Raw genomic sequence first — 15,761 nt, forward strand, 5'->3', positions numbered from 1 at the left:
ATTTATATGTGTATGTGTTGTTTTTTTTTTGTGTGTGTGTGTGTAGCCTAATGATACAATGTACAAAAGACTGAATTACATGTAGGCTGTTAAGGGAATACACAAGTATAGTGTTGTGAATTACGCAGTTTCAGGGAACACAAGTATTATGATACTGAAACTGCATCGAGATTACTTATTTCCTTTCAATTCCTTACCTTTTGCTAAATGAATGAAAAAAATGAGGCTATCAAGAAAACTCTTATTTTTACCGTCACAAATTGATGGTATCCTCTGCCTTATACCCTTCAGGGTGCTTGTAAAGGCATCTTCCCATGTCACTATGGCCCCGGAGTCGTCCGAAGAGCAGCTCTGTGCCATTTGTTGTATTGTAGACTCCGTTAAACTGCCGTTCCACACGCTGAAAGCACTGATGTCGCCAGCAAAAGAGCCTTTTGGAAAAATATTACGTACAAAATAAGATAATCCAATACAGAGCAGGCTAAATACGCTGTGGTGTAGTGTAGGCATTTCATCAGTCTTATAAGACCATGTTTTAACTCTATATACTTTATCAGGCTGTTGGATAGCTAGAAAATGTGTTTAATTACAATCACTTGTTAGCAACTGCCGTGAAAAAAAATATGATGTTTAAATTTTAACTCTCTTTTTATTGTTTGTTAAACATTGATAGACAGATTCATTAGACTGATTTAATGTAGTCAGTTTACCTTCACTGACGTCACCTAGTAAGATGTCCGTGTTTGCTGGGAACACTGTGACTGTGTCATTGGGCAGCCTCTGAAACCAGGATTTGGCACCATCGACGTACACTTTGCATTCTTGTTCCATGTGGTTCATGGTGACAACAACATTATGCCAGTTACCGGCTTCTAAAGATACCCCTGTCCTCAACCAGCCACTAAACTTAGATGTGCTGTTTAGTAGGCTGTAAAAAAAACAACAACAATGTAATTAAAAAAAAAAACAACAACAATGATTATAATTACAACTGCATTACAGGGTAAAACTGAACACTTTATGATGATTACATTAGACTATTAGAGACATTTGTGGACTTTTAAAAGATTGAAAGTACTATCATATTTTTTCTAGGAAGATTCTTTGCTGAAGCAAAACCAATGGTTAGCTTCATTCAATGAATTTTGTGAAGACAGGAAACATACTAATGACCTGCCTAACTAATACCATATTAGTACAATATAATTTTTGAACTGATACATACCCTGTTATAGCTATTTGAATGCCTCCTGGATTCTTAACAGAAAATAGCATCCTTGATTCTTTCTGCAGGTTAACTATGGACCCATCCGATGAGTTCAATTGTGGTCGGATCCAGAAGGAGAAGGTTATCCCTTGCAGTTCAGATTGAGGAGTGAGCGTTAGTTGAACACGGCTAGATACGTTGAAGACCCAATCGATGCCTGTTATAAGAAGAAGGTAATGTTTTAGTAGTAGTGGTAGTAAATGTGCTTTCATTCAAAGCGTTTTGCTTCTGTGCGACATCTGTAATCAGTATTCTCTGACTGCAAAAATCAGTAAATCGTTATCTTATAACTATTTTTTTTACTTACCGATACATTCATTCATTGCCTTTGCACCTACAATCGTCGTTATTTGCCCGGTTGGGCATCTAAGACAACTTGTCTGGCCTGCCATTGGCTGATAGTGGGCCATTTCGCATTGTGCACACGGCTCCATACCAGTGTCCGAGTACCAGCCGTGTTGACATTTAACTGAACATAGTAGAAAAAAACGTTAATTTGCTTTTGTTGTGGGGTTGCACATCATCTATTATATAGTGTGGTTATTCACACTTTATAAAGCAGTGTAAAAAAAGTGCTGGAAACTATGATATCAGCAGAATTATTAAAGCTGCTAAGAGTGTTTTAGGTTTTAGTCATGCTAACCAAAATAATATTTTCCTACAGATATTGCAGTGCCGATATTGGCGAAAAAGAGGTTAATATATATATAGTAAAATTGTTGATTTTAAAGTGGGTATCGAATGACAACGCTATAACATAGCAAAATTAAATTAACAACGGACCCAAACATTGGTCTATAGCTCTGCTTCCTTTTTTCACGGTCCATGTACCAGGAGGACATGGCTTGCATGTTGTTTGGCCATCTTCATCTTGGAATTGCCCGGTTTCACACTTCTCACACGACCCTTTGTCTGCGTCCAGAAAACTTCCCTTGATACATCCCTCTGGGGCAAGGCAGGGATTATCTTTTATTAAAAACAGTTTGAAAACATAGAAAAAAGTATGTCCAACTTAGATTGCTTAAATGGCGACATGTTTGTGTTAAACGTTAAGAAAGAACAATGGTAATCTCCGAGGTAACCAAGGTCGGTATGGATGGCTCCCAAAGCCTCACTTTCTCATAGACCTTGTAGTGAAGAAGTGAAATAGGAGCGTTGCCCAAGTAAGCAGGGTGAGAAAATCACTTCTGTGAAGCACAGGATAGAACTCATCCAAGCCCTGGTACTGACAAATCGTGACTTCTGCAGCTCAGTGTGGGCCAAGTGATACAGAACAGAGCAGCCAGGATTGCCCTGGGATGCGACAGGTACACAAGAAATCAAAGGACAGGTTGCTAGAGAAGCTGGAATGGCTATCAGTGAAAGACAGAGTTCACCAGTCACAATGCAGTCACATAAAGTCAAGTCAAGCTGACACATGCTATGCAACGAAATAATAAACTAGAAAGGCCAATATTTGCTTTGGAGCAAATATAGCAATGGGTTCACCACATTTTACCACATGGCAGGGAAAGAATGAGAAACACAAGGGAAAACAATGCTTTACATTGATATAACTATAGTATGAAGTAACATACAACTAAGACTACAACAGTTGGATAGCTATTCCCTACATTATTGGTTAGGATTGCATAATGCAAACTGTTGATTTTCAAGATAAAAAGAAGCGTTCATAGCCCGCATTCCAATGCTGGAGCAGGAAAGCTTAAAATACCTACCAAAACACTTGAATACAGACATACTGTCAGTATGGCATGGCTCTGTGCAGGTGTAAATGAAGTTAAGCCAGTTAAATCCCAACAGCCAATCAGCAAGGAGAATAGAGGAAAGCTGCATGCCTATTGGTTGATGCCTTGCATGCCATTGTGATGACTCATGTCCAAATGTGGTAAACACTGCACACTTACACAGTAATACATTAGCTATTACACAGCCAAAAAACTCAAATAAAACCATTCTAAAAGCCTGTATCACAATAATTTAAAAAACGCCTAGGGGTATTTGCCCACTGTACCTCCATACCAAATTTCAGGACCTTAGGCCCTAAAATGAAGAAGCTGAATCCATTTAAAGATATGGCAGGAGGAGGAGAAGGAGGAGGAGAAGGAGAAGAAACATCAGAAAAAGCAATATGGTTTCACCACACCACTTCGTGGTGTGGTGAACCCATAATTAATCATAGCACTTACTGCACATGTATGTGTCATAGTTGGGCAGGAATCCTGGCTCGCAGACAAGATTCGTCCATCTCTTCGTTACGAAAGAGTCAGGCTGCACTTCCAGCTCGATGGCCGTTACGTTATCTAAGGAGAAGTTTCCACCCTTTACCCGCTGGTCAATCTTATTGGCCATTGCGAATAGGGTATCTTCTAAATCGATGTAACTAGGATTCTGGTTTGTCTGTGCTTTGATCTTGACAGTTAAGTCAAACGTGACTTGAAGTTGGTAGGACGGCTGACCGGAGCGCGTTGTCACGTTACCGCAGATTACCTGCACGTTTTCAGCAGCGCATTCTACAAACAGTTGACATATGTCACTATAGTCGGAACTGTTGAGAATCGCGATGAAGTTCTCTTGAATCTGTACTTGAGTCTCCGGGTCCCTGCAGTCCCCTGAGTAGTAGTACAGTTCTGATGGTAGGTTCATGCTGTCGGGATCGCGTGGCACTGAGCAATAGAAAAACAAAACACCTAAAATTGCAATATGATGCCAGTTTGCAAGTAATATATTACATTTTTTAAATAAGATGATATAATCTTTTATGAAGTAATTATTGCTTTTGTGGTGTGGCCTCGGCGGTTGATACCATCTGTTAAAAAAACGACATCGATAATTTCAGACAAATCTATCAAAATGATAACGATTTTATAAATGTGAAGAAACAAACGCGTAAAAAGTCAAGTTGTTAAAAGTATGAAAATACCATCCTCATCATCATCATCATCATTCATCCTCCATAGAGGTGGAGCATACAAAGTAAATCACATAAATATGTGGTAAATCACATAAATATGTGGTAAATCACATAAATATCATCTTAGAAAAGGAGGATGTTGTAGCTTTTGGTCGTGAATTATGTAGGTGAGAACTTCATTTTTATTATTGACATCTAATAATATTCAAATGAAATTTCAAATGCCGGCCTGAGTCTAACTTTCGTTTGGGGTCCCTAAATGAATACAGGTACCCCTTTAGACAAAGCAAGGACGTTACAACAAATAACCCAACATTTGCCAACGAGATGAATGACCTGTTCCACAGTTGTATGAATATAGGAGTGATTTCCGTAATGTTACAGTACCTAACTGCTACGATTTAAGAATAGTGCTCATCATAGCAGGCGGCATGCTGTGGTAAATCACATAAATCATCCATCCATCAACCCACCCATCCATCCATCCATCCATCCATCCATCCATCCATCCATCCATCCATCCATCCATCCATCCATCCATCCATCCATCCATCCATCCATCCATCCACCATACAAATATACAAATATAAATGCACACTATATATAAACTTACATAAATACACACACATACGTACATACATACAAACGCTACCAGAAATACAACCTTCAATGTAGAGGTTATAACATTATCAATATTGTTAAATGTACTAGTAATTAAAACATGTTCCGTTTTGCTGTCCACATCACTACTTACATGCACAGTCGGGAACGTCATCGTCGGGATTCCAAGTACCGGACAAGGTTTCACAAACGTATCTTTCCGGACTGTCCAAAGGGACGTCCCAGTTCTCATTACACTGAATGAGGCAGAATGTTCCATACGCCCACCCGTCACAGGCCAGGGCTCCATTGTCCGGCGGCCGAAGTGTTGGGCACGGTACAACTATATAAAGTCAAATACAGATATAGACAAGAATTCCGAGACTTCATACCTCCATGAAATATGGACTTAATATGTAAATGTAAATTTCTTCTTTAATTAGGCAAATTACCTCTGCATTAACATGATATATGCATCATGATGTATGTTAACTTTTGATTAAGTTACAGATGTCCCAAGTATGATATTCCCATCATTCACCATTAAGAAATCATAGAATTTTTGCATAAATTATGCAAATTAGGCCATCATTTGCATAATTAGTATCTGTTGATGTTCTGTCTGCCATAGGTTACATACATTACATGTATGAAAGTAGTATAATGTAAAACACTGTAATTATAGAATTTCCTCAATAATTATGCAAATAAAGTCCTAATTTGCATAATTTGCATTTAATCATGTACATCTCTCTCTCAGCTACCTACACACCAAAAATTATGAAAATATGTTGTTCCTATCTGGACTTATTGGCTTTTAAACATTTCGCCAGAAAGTGCCCTGCAGTTCCAGAACAAGCTGCTAGGGGGACTTTACTCACACCACTTATTCCTGACAGGAATAGCAATCTGTCACCAAAACATCAAGACCATAGCATGTTCAGGACAAAAGATACAAAAAACCGGAAGTTCTGCTGCAGTACCAAGGTCATCCACCAGAGGCCCATATTTGACCTTGACGTTTGTCTTCCTAAGACTTACCAACATACCAAATATCATCATAATCCATAATGGCGTTCTGAAGTTATGCTGACCACAAAGTTGCGGAAACACACACAGACAGACACACACACAGACATACATACATACAGACAGACAGACACGCCAAAAACAATAGCTCCATTTTTCATGGAGGTAATAATCAGAATAGATGCAGAAGCTTTCACTTGATCTGGTGCATAATATGCACCATGAATTGCATACAATATGTATTCCGAATAAAACTAGAAAGGCCAATATTTGCTTTGGAGCAAATACAGCGATGGGTTCACCACATTTTACGACATGGCAGGGAAAGAATGGGAAACACAAGGGAAAACAATGATTTACATTGATATAACTATAATATGAAGTAAAATACAACTAAAACAACAGTTGGATAGCTTTTCCCTACTTTATTGGTTAGGATTTTTAATTGCATAATGCAAACTGTTGATTTTCAAAATAAAAAAAAAACGTTACATGCCCCGCATTCCAATGCTGGAGCAGGAAAGCTTGAAATACCTACCAAAACACTTGAATACAGACATACTGTCAGTATGGAAATGCTTCTGTGCAGGTGTTAATCAAGTTAAATCCCAACAGCCAATCAGCAAGAAGTATAGAGGAAAGCTGCATGCCTATTGGTTGATGCCCTGCATTCCATTGTGATGACTCATGCCCAAACGTGGTAAACAAGGCACACTAACACAGTAATACATTAGCTATAACACAGCCAAAAAACTCAAATAAAACCATTCTAAAAGCCTGTATCACAATAATTTAAAAAACGCGTAGGGGTATTTGCCCACTGTACCTCCATACCAAATTTCAGGACCTTGGGCCCTAAAATGAAGAAGCTGAATCCATTTAAAAAATGGCAGGAGGAGAAGGAGGAGAAGAAGAAACATCAGAAAAAGCAATATGGTTTCACCACACCACTTCGTGGTGTGGTGAACCCATAATAATGATTGCCATTTAAAATATGTTAAAATGCAGAATTGCAAAAAAAAATTCTATCTTACTTTGACAGAAGGGTTGAGATCCACTTGATCCCCAATCCCAGTACCCTACTGGTTCACTGTTGCTGTAGTTTCTTTCACAGGAAAATGAAGTAGGTCCGACCACGGGGTAGCCTGTCTCACACCCAAAACTACACGATGAGCCGTATACGTATCCATTTGGACAGGAAAGCTCCGCTTTCAACGTGTATCTGATAGGAGGGCATGTGATCACTGTAAAGAAATATATAATACATCTTTTAGTATTAATAAAACAATATGCTGTGTACTAATTGAGAAGAATAGATTATGAGAGAAATAATAATTGATGATATTACGGACAACATAGTTTTATCTAATTAAGATAGAAATTCTGATTAAAATCATTTTTTATACATACCTTGTACCAGTACACTAAAGGAACACGTTGCTTCGTTTGAAAATGCATCTGTTGCGGTATATTTTATAAGGTGTTGTCCGTGAGTGAAGGTGGACCTCGGTGGACTACCTTCGCTGAGATGAACAGGAACGGGTACTTCTATATTGTTATCAATTTTATCTATGGCGGTTGGTTCCTCCCATGTAACGTCTGCTGTATCTTTATTTCTTTCTGCAAAGGCCACGATATCTGCTGGGCAGTCGACGAAGACCGGTGGTTGAAAGTCTGTGAATCGGAAATTTATACGGAGAATGTAAAGAGTTAAACAAAACACATGTTTTGTATGAGGGCAAGCAAAAGCAAACCATGACTTCGCAGACAATATATCATATTGGCATATTTAATTTTTTTGCAAAGACTAAATAATTTTGCAAGTAAGGTTGTGATTCACATTATCTGTTATTGTATTAACTAAACAATTTTTTTCCCCTATCTTAATCCGACTTTAAGTTTATAAACAGTCTAAAATGCGCCTGCTTGGAAGGTATAACATCAACCACATTTTCGGCAGATAAATATATATATATATATATATATATATATATACTAAAATTTTGTTAGGAGTATCAAAAGGGAAATACCTTTGCATCTAGTCAACTGGTCATCCCATCCATCAGCTTGGCAGATTGTAGCTATTCTATTGGGATCTTCAGGAACATACCCCTCCCTGCACTCGAGCTGACAGACACTGCGGTACTTGTTTTCATTAGTGCAGCTTACAGTGCCATATTGTGGGGCCAGAATAGCAACACAAGTGCTCTCTGCAAATAAGAAGGCAATACATAAAATGTGTCTATGACCGCCATAAGATGCAAGTTAGAAATTAACCCTATCTAGCGCGGGGGGGGGGGCAAAAGTGTCCGAACGGCAAGCGCTAGAACCCTTTAACTCTGTGACTTTTTTCTAAAATATTGTTGGCAATAATTTTGTATCAGTGAAATAAGATAATGATTTTGGTGTTGCCATGGTAAGAGGTTTCTGACGGGCATTTTTTTACTAAATTTAGTTTTTAGAATTTTACATGTTTTATGTCAAGTTACACATGTTGCACATTTTAATAATAATGACATCTCGTGTATTTTTATGTAAATTTCATCATTAAAGATATAAAATTTATGCTAATTTGATGATATTATTGACCAAATTCAAGATGGCGGACCACAACATTAGATCAGGTATAAAAAAGGTTATTTTCCTTGAAATTTTATCACTACTTATCACTACATTTTTACGAAAAAGGTTTCTGTGAACGTCTTTAGTCTATTTTCAATGAATTTAAGGCTTTATCTTGAAAAAAAATTCAAGATTTATTATCCAAGATGGCGGATAGCTTAAAAATGCATCACGTCATTTTATGACGTCACCGGTGTTGCTATGGGCAACATATGTCTTAGTCCACCTTAGTTTTCTATCATAAGCATTTTTAAGCTATGATGTATACGGTTTTGGCCAGTAAAATCACATAAATGACGTCATAACGACATCAAAATATTTGTTATGATTTTTTTCTAGTACACCATCCTCTGATGTCCCCAAAGCCTTTAATCATCAATCAAAAATTTTATACTGGTATACGTGGACACCACATTTGCTTAGACAGAACAGGGATCGGACATATTTATTCAAACCACAAGCATATTTTTTGTTAGATATAAATATAGCGTGAGCCGTTGCATATAGGTAACAGTTTCAAGCCCTGATTTCGGAAGATTCATGTTAAAACAACAACACTCTGTTTTACATAAAGAGATAGTGACGTTGATAACGTTAATTCAAGATCGATATGGAAGTTTTTCCTACCTTGTACTTGTGATTTTTTTATAGAAGTCATATACAATTGAAAGATGACTTTGAGGATCGCTGAGCAAAAACAAAAAAAAGTTCTCGTAGAAAATAGTACATCCATTACCTTCGCACCGGATATCTGTTGTAGGTAACCACCCTTTACTTCCACCGGCATGCTCACATGTACGCGTAGTATCTCCTGAAATACGGTACCCTGGCAGACAGGTGTACTGGCATCTAGTTCCCCACACAGGAGGCCCTGCTACGTTTGGTGTACATGTAATTCTAGCGATGTTTGGTGGCCAGGTGATAGGGTCGCAATATACCCCTTTAAAACATAAAGAAAGATATTATTCGCTTACATGTCAAATAAAATGACACAAAAAACATAATCGTTTCCTCTTTTTAGAGCCTCCTTGGTTTCCTCAATCTAGCATTTTTATACACTACTGGTGTTTTTTATACCTTGCCCTTGTCCTTAGGTTTAATCGGAGGTTTAACTGTTAATTTCCCTGTTTTAGAACATAAATGATAGTATTTCATTCTTCATAGCTATTACTGGGTTTATTTGCAGTGTATTTGGAATCAGCCAGCTGTACGAAGTAACTGGCACATTCTCCGAGTTCCATGTTCCGTGTTTTTGTAAACATGTGTTTTCTGTAACTTTAATGAACTTCCGGTATGAACCTGTAAGCAGGGCCTACTCCGCGTGATACGAGAAAACTGCAGCAATTTGCGATATTTTTCTAATCGATAGCTAAACTATATTTACAAATCTAGTACCGGTGATGGAGTGCAGCTGAACACAACATGCCTGCCGATCTTTCCGGCCCGGCTGGTAAGTATGGAAAGCTTTGCACGAATACGGTTACCTAAGTACGTGTGCGCGGCCAAGCGTAGGGTCGACAAAATTTGCACCAATACGGTTACCTAAGTACGTGTGCGCGGCCAAGCGCAACGTTGACAAAATTCACACGTACAATGTTACCTATGCACGTGTGCGCGGCCTAGCGTAAGGTCGACAAAATTTGCACAAAAACGGTTACCTATGTACGTGTGCGCGGCCAAGCGTAAGGTCGACAAAATTCGCATGAATACGGTTACCTAAGTACGTGTCCGCGGCCCAGCGTAAGGTCGACAAAATTCGCAAGAATACGGTTACCTTTAAGTAAGTGTACACGGCTTAGCGTAAGATCGACGATATTCGCACGAATAGGGTCGTCTGCGCGCTTTCGCTCTTGGGTAAAAAGAAACTCGTACCCTGCGACTTTCGTCCCCTAGGACGAGGAAACTCGCTGTGCGAATCTCTGCAAACCGCATATAATTACATTGCTCTTTTTTACTTAAACCAATTCTGACCACTGAGCGACTGGGATGACAATATTATTGATTAATAACATATATCTACAGCTTTGGATGTTTTATCGTATTCTAAATCATATGCATCCACATGCCACGCCTCGTATGTTAATATGTGAAGCGTGAATAAATTTGAATTTAGGTCCTTCAACAATCGCCCTCCGCCGTGAAAAGAGGCTGACTGACACGATTTCTCTTTTGCATATCTTTATCTAGAAGGAGGCTTAGAAATGCCCGCGAAAGACACGAAACATAAGACATAAAATAATGAGATATTATGTAAAAAAAAAAACCAACAGGACAAGGGTTAAGCAGTTATATAATATGTAGTAGAACCGATCAAGGATTTATGATGTCTTCCATCATAAGTATACACAATACATTGAATATGGTTATATGTTATAAATCTGTTGTAGAATGATGAAGATTACACACATACCCACAACTTCAAACGACACCTTGCATGCACAAGTACCATCACAAGCATTTCCCGAGCTGTCAGAAACTGTGTACGTTACTTCATACGATCCTGCCGACAGATACATGCCGTTCAATGAAGGGGATTCAGTTAGCCTGCAAAAATAGACAATAGATTGTAAACAGCTACGTGTGATACTTGACTGTGAGTAATGCATTATGCATGTTTGTAGTAGAGAATGTTGCAGCTCTCTACGTCTAGCCTGGGTGCCATCCTATTTGTATAACGGGACTCGCTACATACTCGCTCCATAAGAAATAGTCTGGAACGGTTAAATAATATTTGTTCGGTGATGATGCCATGTAGGCAGGGCTGGGCGGAGAGTATTTCACCGGATGACCTACATGTACCACTACAGAAGTCCAAACGGCCATGTGCTGTTTACGGGTAAGGGGAATAAAATTTGCTGCACATGTGTGTCAAGTACAGCCATAAATTTATTTTGGTTACATCCATTTTTCTATTTTTTTAAAGCAAGATGTTTTCTGTGGCCGTGTTTGTTTTAATTTTTCAAAAATCATCCCCGGTCTGACCAAACAAATAAACAACCCCCTCCCGAGATAAGACCACATACTAAGACATTTGGCTAATAAAGAAGACAGAAGAGAAAATCAGCACACCGGGCTAGACCAAAATCTAGCCGAATATTCAATTTCCAGCCGATCCATATCTAACTGTTCTCAGACTGTTTGTAAAGCGTCCGGGTAGCAACCCTCCGCACGTGTTGCGCAAGGTGTAAGTACGTGGTCTGCACGCCACGTCTGGCCGTGAGCGGTTGCGTGTATCGTTCGTTGCGCAGGTGGTTAGTTGTACGTGCTTACAACGTACGATCTCTGTACGATTGCCACGTTACCGCGTACAGGCCGTACCTACACGTGCGACGTACGTACTGTAGAAAGCATGTGCGTTTTACGTGCGTTGTACGTGAGCACCCTGTACAGTGCACGTGTGCTCTACCCAGTCATTGAGCAGGTGAACTCGGAAGTGCGGAGTAAGCACGGATTACGCAACCAATGTGCGCGGCACGCACGTGCTTTGTGCGCTGTACGTACAGCAACTGCCCGTGAGAACACTTCACGGAGTCAGAGCGTTGTAATGAACGCTCATAGGCTGTACAGGGTACGCGCGTCGCCGGAATTAGCAGACCGAGCGCAGAAAAAAAAGTTTTACATGCACTTACAATTCTACGGCGTGTCTGCTTGCTCCCAAATCCGTAGGATTCCGTACGGAAGTGGTACTAACCACTTACAGATCCCCTAAGTTTGCCCACGTTTTTGCACGTACACAGCACGCAGATGCACGTACGGCGGGTTGTGACCGACGCTTTAAGTGCATGTAAAATTGTGCAAGTGGTTTTTAGAAGACGTGGCCTCCCAAAAAAAGTACAGACAAAAAGCACGTACGGCGGGTTGTGACCGAGGCTTAAAGCGTTTCGGCGTTCCGGCGAGCTCTCAAATCAGTTGGATTCCGTACGGAGGCGGTACTCACCACGGATCCTCTTGTCCACGTTTTGGAACGTACACAGCATGCAGATGCACATACGGCGGGTTGTGACCGATGCTAAAGGGAGCACCGGCATACAAAAAGGACGGCACCCAGGTAAACTACGTCACCAAGAATGTTGCATTCCCCATCCTCACAAATGTGACGATCATCATGCGTTGACATTATAGCTTTTATCAGATTCTTAAATTCATAGGCCATACAAATTAGGCTCTTACAATATTTAACATTCAGTTAAAAATGTAGCCTATACCAGGCTTGAGGAGGCGGCTGGAAAAAGTAGAAATTGGCCAAAATAGAGAGATAAGCATGCCAAGGGAGTTTAGCCGTTAAGAGAACAGTGGGGCGGCGAACTGTTCTCTCAACGGCCAAACTCCCTTGGCATGCTTATCTCTCTATTTTGGCCAATTTCTACTCTATAATGGTATTAATATTGCTAGGTACTGTACAGACCATTTCTGCTTTAATAACTTGAAAAAGGTGGATTTTTGCTCACTTTATTTTGTGATAATGGCTTATACATAACAACATACTGGCAATTCCCTGGTTCATCGCGGTCATCTGTGTAGGTAGGCCGGCGTATGTTAACGCGGGCAGTTGTCTCTCCATGTCCGATCGTCAGTTTGGGAACATGTGGACAGGATAGAAACCTTGGTGGAGTGTCATCTGAGTACAGGAACAAAGTAACTTAAATTATACATTCCCGTTGACAAAATTATGTAATAATTAAAAATAAGATAACATACGCTCACGATGATAAAACCATATGAAACTCTATATTATATATCATAATAAAATGATGCCCAGAAGACGAGGAATTAACATGCAATGATGATGTCACAATCGAATCTGCCTTAAAAGTTCTTTTTCAAGGAGACACATACCTGGTGGTGGTTCATCCTGACCAGTAAAGATTCCGAATAAATTTCCAATCGTATTTACAGCCAGTTCTACGAGTTGTATGGCACCAGTAATTGTCTGCACCGTGGCAAGTGCAGATGCTCGATTTCGTGTCACGTTAGCTGTAGGCAACAAAAAGAAAGGCAGTTATAAATTGTCATTGTGTGACGCATACTTATTCACTAATTGAAAAAAAAAATAACGTTACAAATCACTCTGTACTATTTTCCGGGTTTTAAGGTATTTTTTTGTTAGACATCAAAATCAAAATGCTTTAAAATAATAAAAAAAAACAATGACGTTAACATCTTGTTTTCAAAACCATGCCCCTGTGCTCACTAATTGCAATGTTAATATAAACACAATATAGGTCACCCGTCATTTGTTTTTAATAGCAGGGTATTCTGGTAGCATAGGCAAAAGTACCCATGACAATAACTACTCAATTGTATGTGAATACAATGACATATTTGTGATGTAGTTTTTTTTTAAGGAGGTGACGAATATAGAAAAAGATTATGCTGAACTCGATTTAAACTTTATCGTTTATCGTTAATGAGTAAAGAATGACCAACTCTCTCTTTACACGAAATTCGGGAAGGCACGCTAAAGCCGAATTCCACCAAAGCAGGATACGTGTGGCCCCGTCTAAACATTCCAAGTCACATGAAAACAGGTACGATCGACAACCACCTCTGGAGGTATTTTCCAGCCCTGATCCCAGTTTTGAACCGGCTTCAACGAATTCTGATTTCAGTCTGAACGCAATGGATTACCTGATTATATGTCTTTATTTACATGCAAAACAAAAAAGTTAACGACCACAACTAAAATGTTGGTACTGACATAATGTCATGAAAAATGTAAAAGCAAACATTTTACTATCCTGAAAACAGGTCAAGGAGGTAGGCGTTATCAAGAAAAGTAATGAAGCATCAAAATGTGGCATACCAGTTTGGACAGCGCGGGAAAGTTCATGAACACTACCACCACACCGAAGTTTGTCTGCGATTACTGTGTCCTCGTTTGTTGCAAACATGCAAAAGGCAAGGGGGCGCTGTGCCATAGATGCCATGTCTGAAAATATATTTAGAAATTACAGAGAAGATAAGTCAGAGATACATGGAGCACAATACCCACGCTTTATACTATCATAATAAATGTACGTGGAATGTGTAATAGAATAGATTCACAGTTAAGCTAATCGTTTTTTATTACTTCGTTACATTAATAAACGGGATATACAATCTGGATAAACATATGCATAGTCTAGAAATTATCTATTGCCTTGACGTCTCTTAACAAAGGTACTATATAACCTTTTTATATATAAGATTCCCTACAATCTTTTTTCATGATTATTTTCAGTTTCTTCTATACCCATCATATGTTTTCTTTAGTAGTACTTTCGGTGTAACTGTATCCCATGGGATTTACCCACTCATATTATCCACTTTAGCACTGTAGTCGAACTTTCCAGCACTGTTCAAAATTGTTAAAGGAAAAAAAAGAACGTCTATTAATACTCACCTTGCAAAAGGGTGACGTCAGCCGGGTACAGCCCAATGATGATGTTGTTTGCAGCACATGCTGGGTCGAACTCGTGTGGTAAAGATAGTTCCCCTTTAGCGATCACGGCAAATGCATGGATTTTTCCATCAATAAGGTGTACGACCTCCTGTAAGAAAGAAATAAAACTGATTTGTCGGCCCGAAAATGACGCTTGAAACTTGAAACTTGCATATGTTGTTGGCTGTTTCCTAAAGCATTTTTAATAAGCATATCCCTATCCAAGGTTTATTCTAAATGCCATTGCTAAACCTAAATGTAAACAAAACATTATCTTTCATAAAGGGCTGTCCTTTTTGTTGCCATTTTATTTGCATGATATATGTAAAGTGCTGGTATTGCTATCCAAAGATCATTTGTTGAAGGTATATGAGGTTACAAAAATCTAATTGTACAATTAATGCTCCTTACCACATATCGGATTTGTATTTGGTCGTTCTTAAATGTTCCTAAATGTTTTGCATTACATAACAATGTTTATGAAATTGCATGTGAGTAAGGTACTTTTTTTAAACCAAAAGCGATCCGTGTATAATTCTAGTTTGTAAGGAGCCAGAAAACTTACGCATCCCTTTTTCTCTCAAATTCTCTGCTCCGATAAGTCCATTATGCTATATACTCTCGTTATGTCGGACGTACAATCAATTTGATTAATATAGTTTTTAAAGGTATCTGTTAAAGTTAAGCTATATTCACGCAGAATTGTGTATTCTTTCTCTATATGTGTATTGGCGCCGGCAACTGTCTGAATGAAATCAATCAACCAATCAATCAATCAATAAAATAAAATAAAAATATTTAAACGCTTAATGTTATTTTCGATTTGACTCCTACTTTATTTGTACATTGGTCATGATCAGAAGTTGCGCACTTGTGTAGTGTAAGGCATATCTCTAAATACCTAGCCT

At 38.9% G+C, this 15,761-nt stretch overlaps 2 protein-coding genes across 2 annotated transcripts in view; both read right to left on the reverse strand.

The window, feature by feature from the left end:
* The window catches only part of LOC109464136 (sushi, von Willebrand factor type A, EGF and pentraxin domain-containing protein 1-like), a gene marked incomplete at its 5' end in the record, with an annotated part of 14,053 nt that extends 4,659 nt beyond the window's left edge, over positions 1-9,394 (reverse strand). The window contains 11 exons of the mRNA XM_019761074.1: positions 252-431; positions 711-928; positions 1,226-1,424; positions 1,575-1,736; positions 2,051-2,212; positions 3,457-3,933; positions 4,936-5,124; positions 6,845-7,054; positions 7,221-7,484; positions 7,841-8,020; positions 9,169-9,394. Of these exons, the coding sequence (XP_019616633.1) occupies positions 252-431; positions 711-928; positions 1,226-1,424; positions 1,575-1,736; positions 2,051-2,212; positions 3,457-3,933; positions 4,936-5,124; positions 6,845-7,054; positions 7,221-7,484; positions 7,841-8,020; positions 9,169-9,394 (2,467 nt within the window). The remainder of the gene's footprint in view (positions 1-251; positions 432-710; positions 929-1,225; positions 1,425-1,574; positions 1,737-2,050; positions 2,213-3,456; positions 3,934-4,935; positions 5,125-6,844; positions 7,055-7,220; positions 7,485-7,840; positions 8,021-9,168) is intronic.
* A 1,401-nt stretch (positions 9,395-10,795) lies between these two features.
* Positions 10,796-14,953, reverse strand: LOC109464137. Its single transcript, XM_019761075.1, has 5 exons — positions 14,815-14,953; positions 14,236-14,361; positions 13,269-13,406; positions 12,918-13,050; positions 10,796-10,976 (listed from the first exon to the last, which is right to left on the reverse strand). Exons 2-5 carry the CDS (start codon positions 14,357-14,359, stop codon positions 10,796-10,798), a joined length of 576 nt encoding a protein of 191 aa, XP_019616634.1. The 5' UTR covers positions 14,360-14,361; positions 14,815-14,953.
* Between the last annotated feature and the right edge of the window lie 808 nt (positions 14,954-15,761).

This window comes from Branchiostoma belcheri, unplaced genomic scaffold (genome assembly GCF_001625305.1).
Source record: "Branchiostoma belcheri isolate BF01 breed outbred unplaced genomic scaffold, Haploidv18h27 scaffold133, whole genome shotgun sequence".
Lineage (NCBI taxonomy): Eukaryota > Metazoa > Chordata > Leptocardii > Amphioxiformes > Branchiostomatidae > Branchiostoma > Branchiostoma belcheri.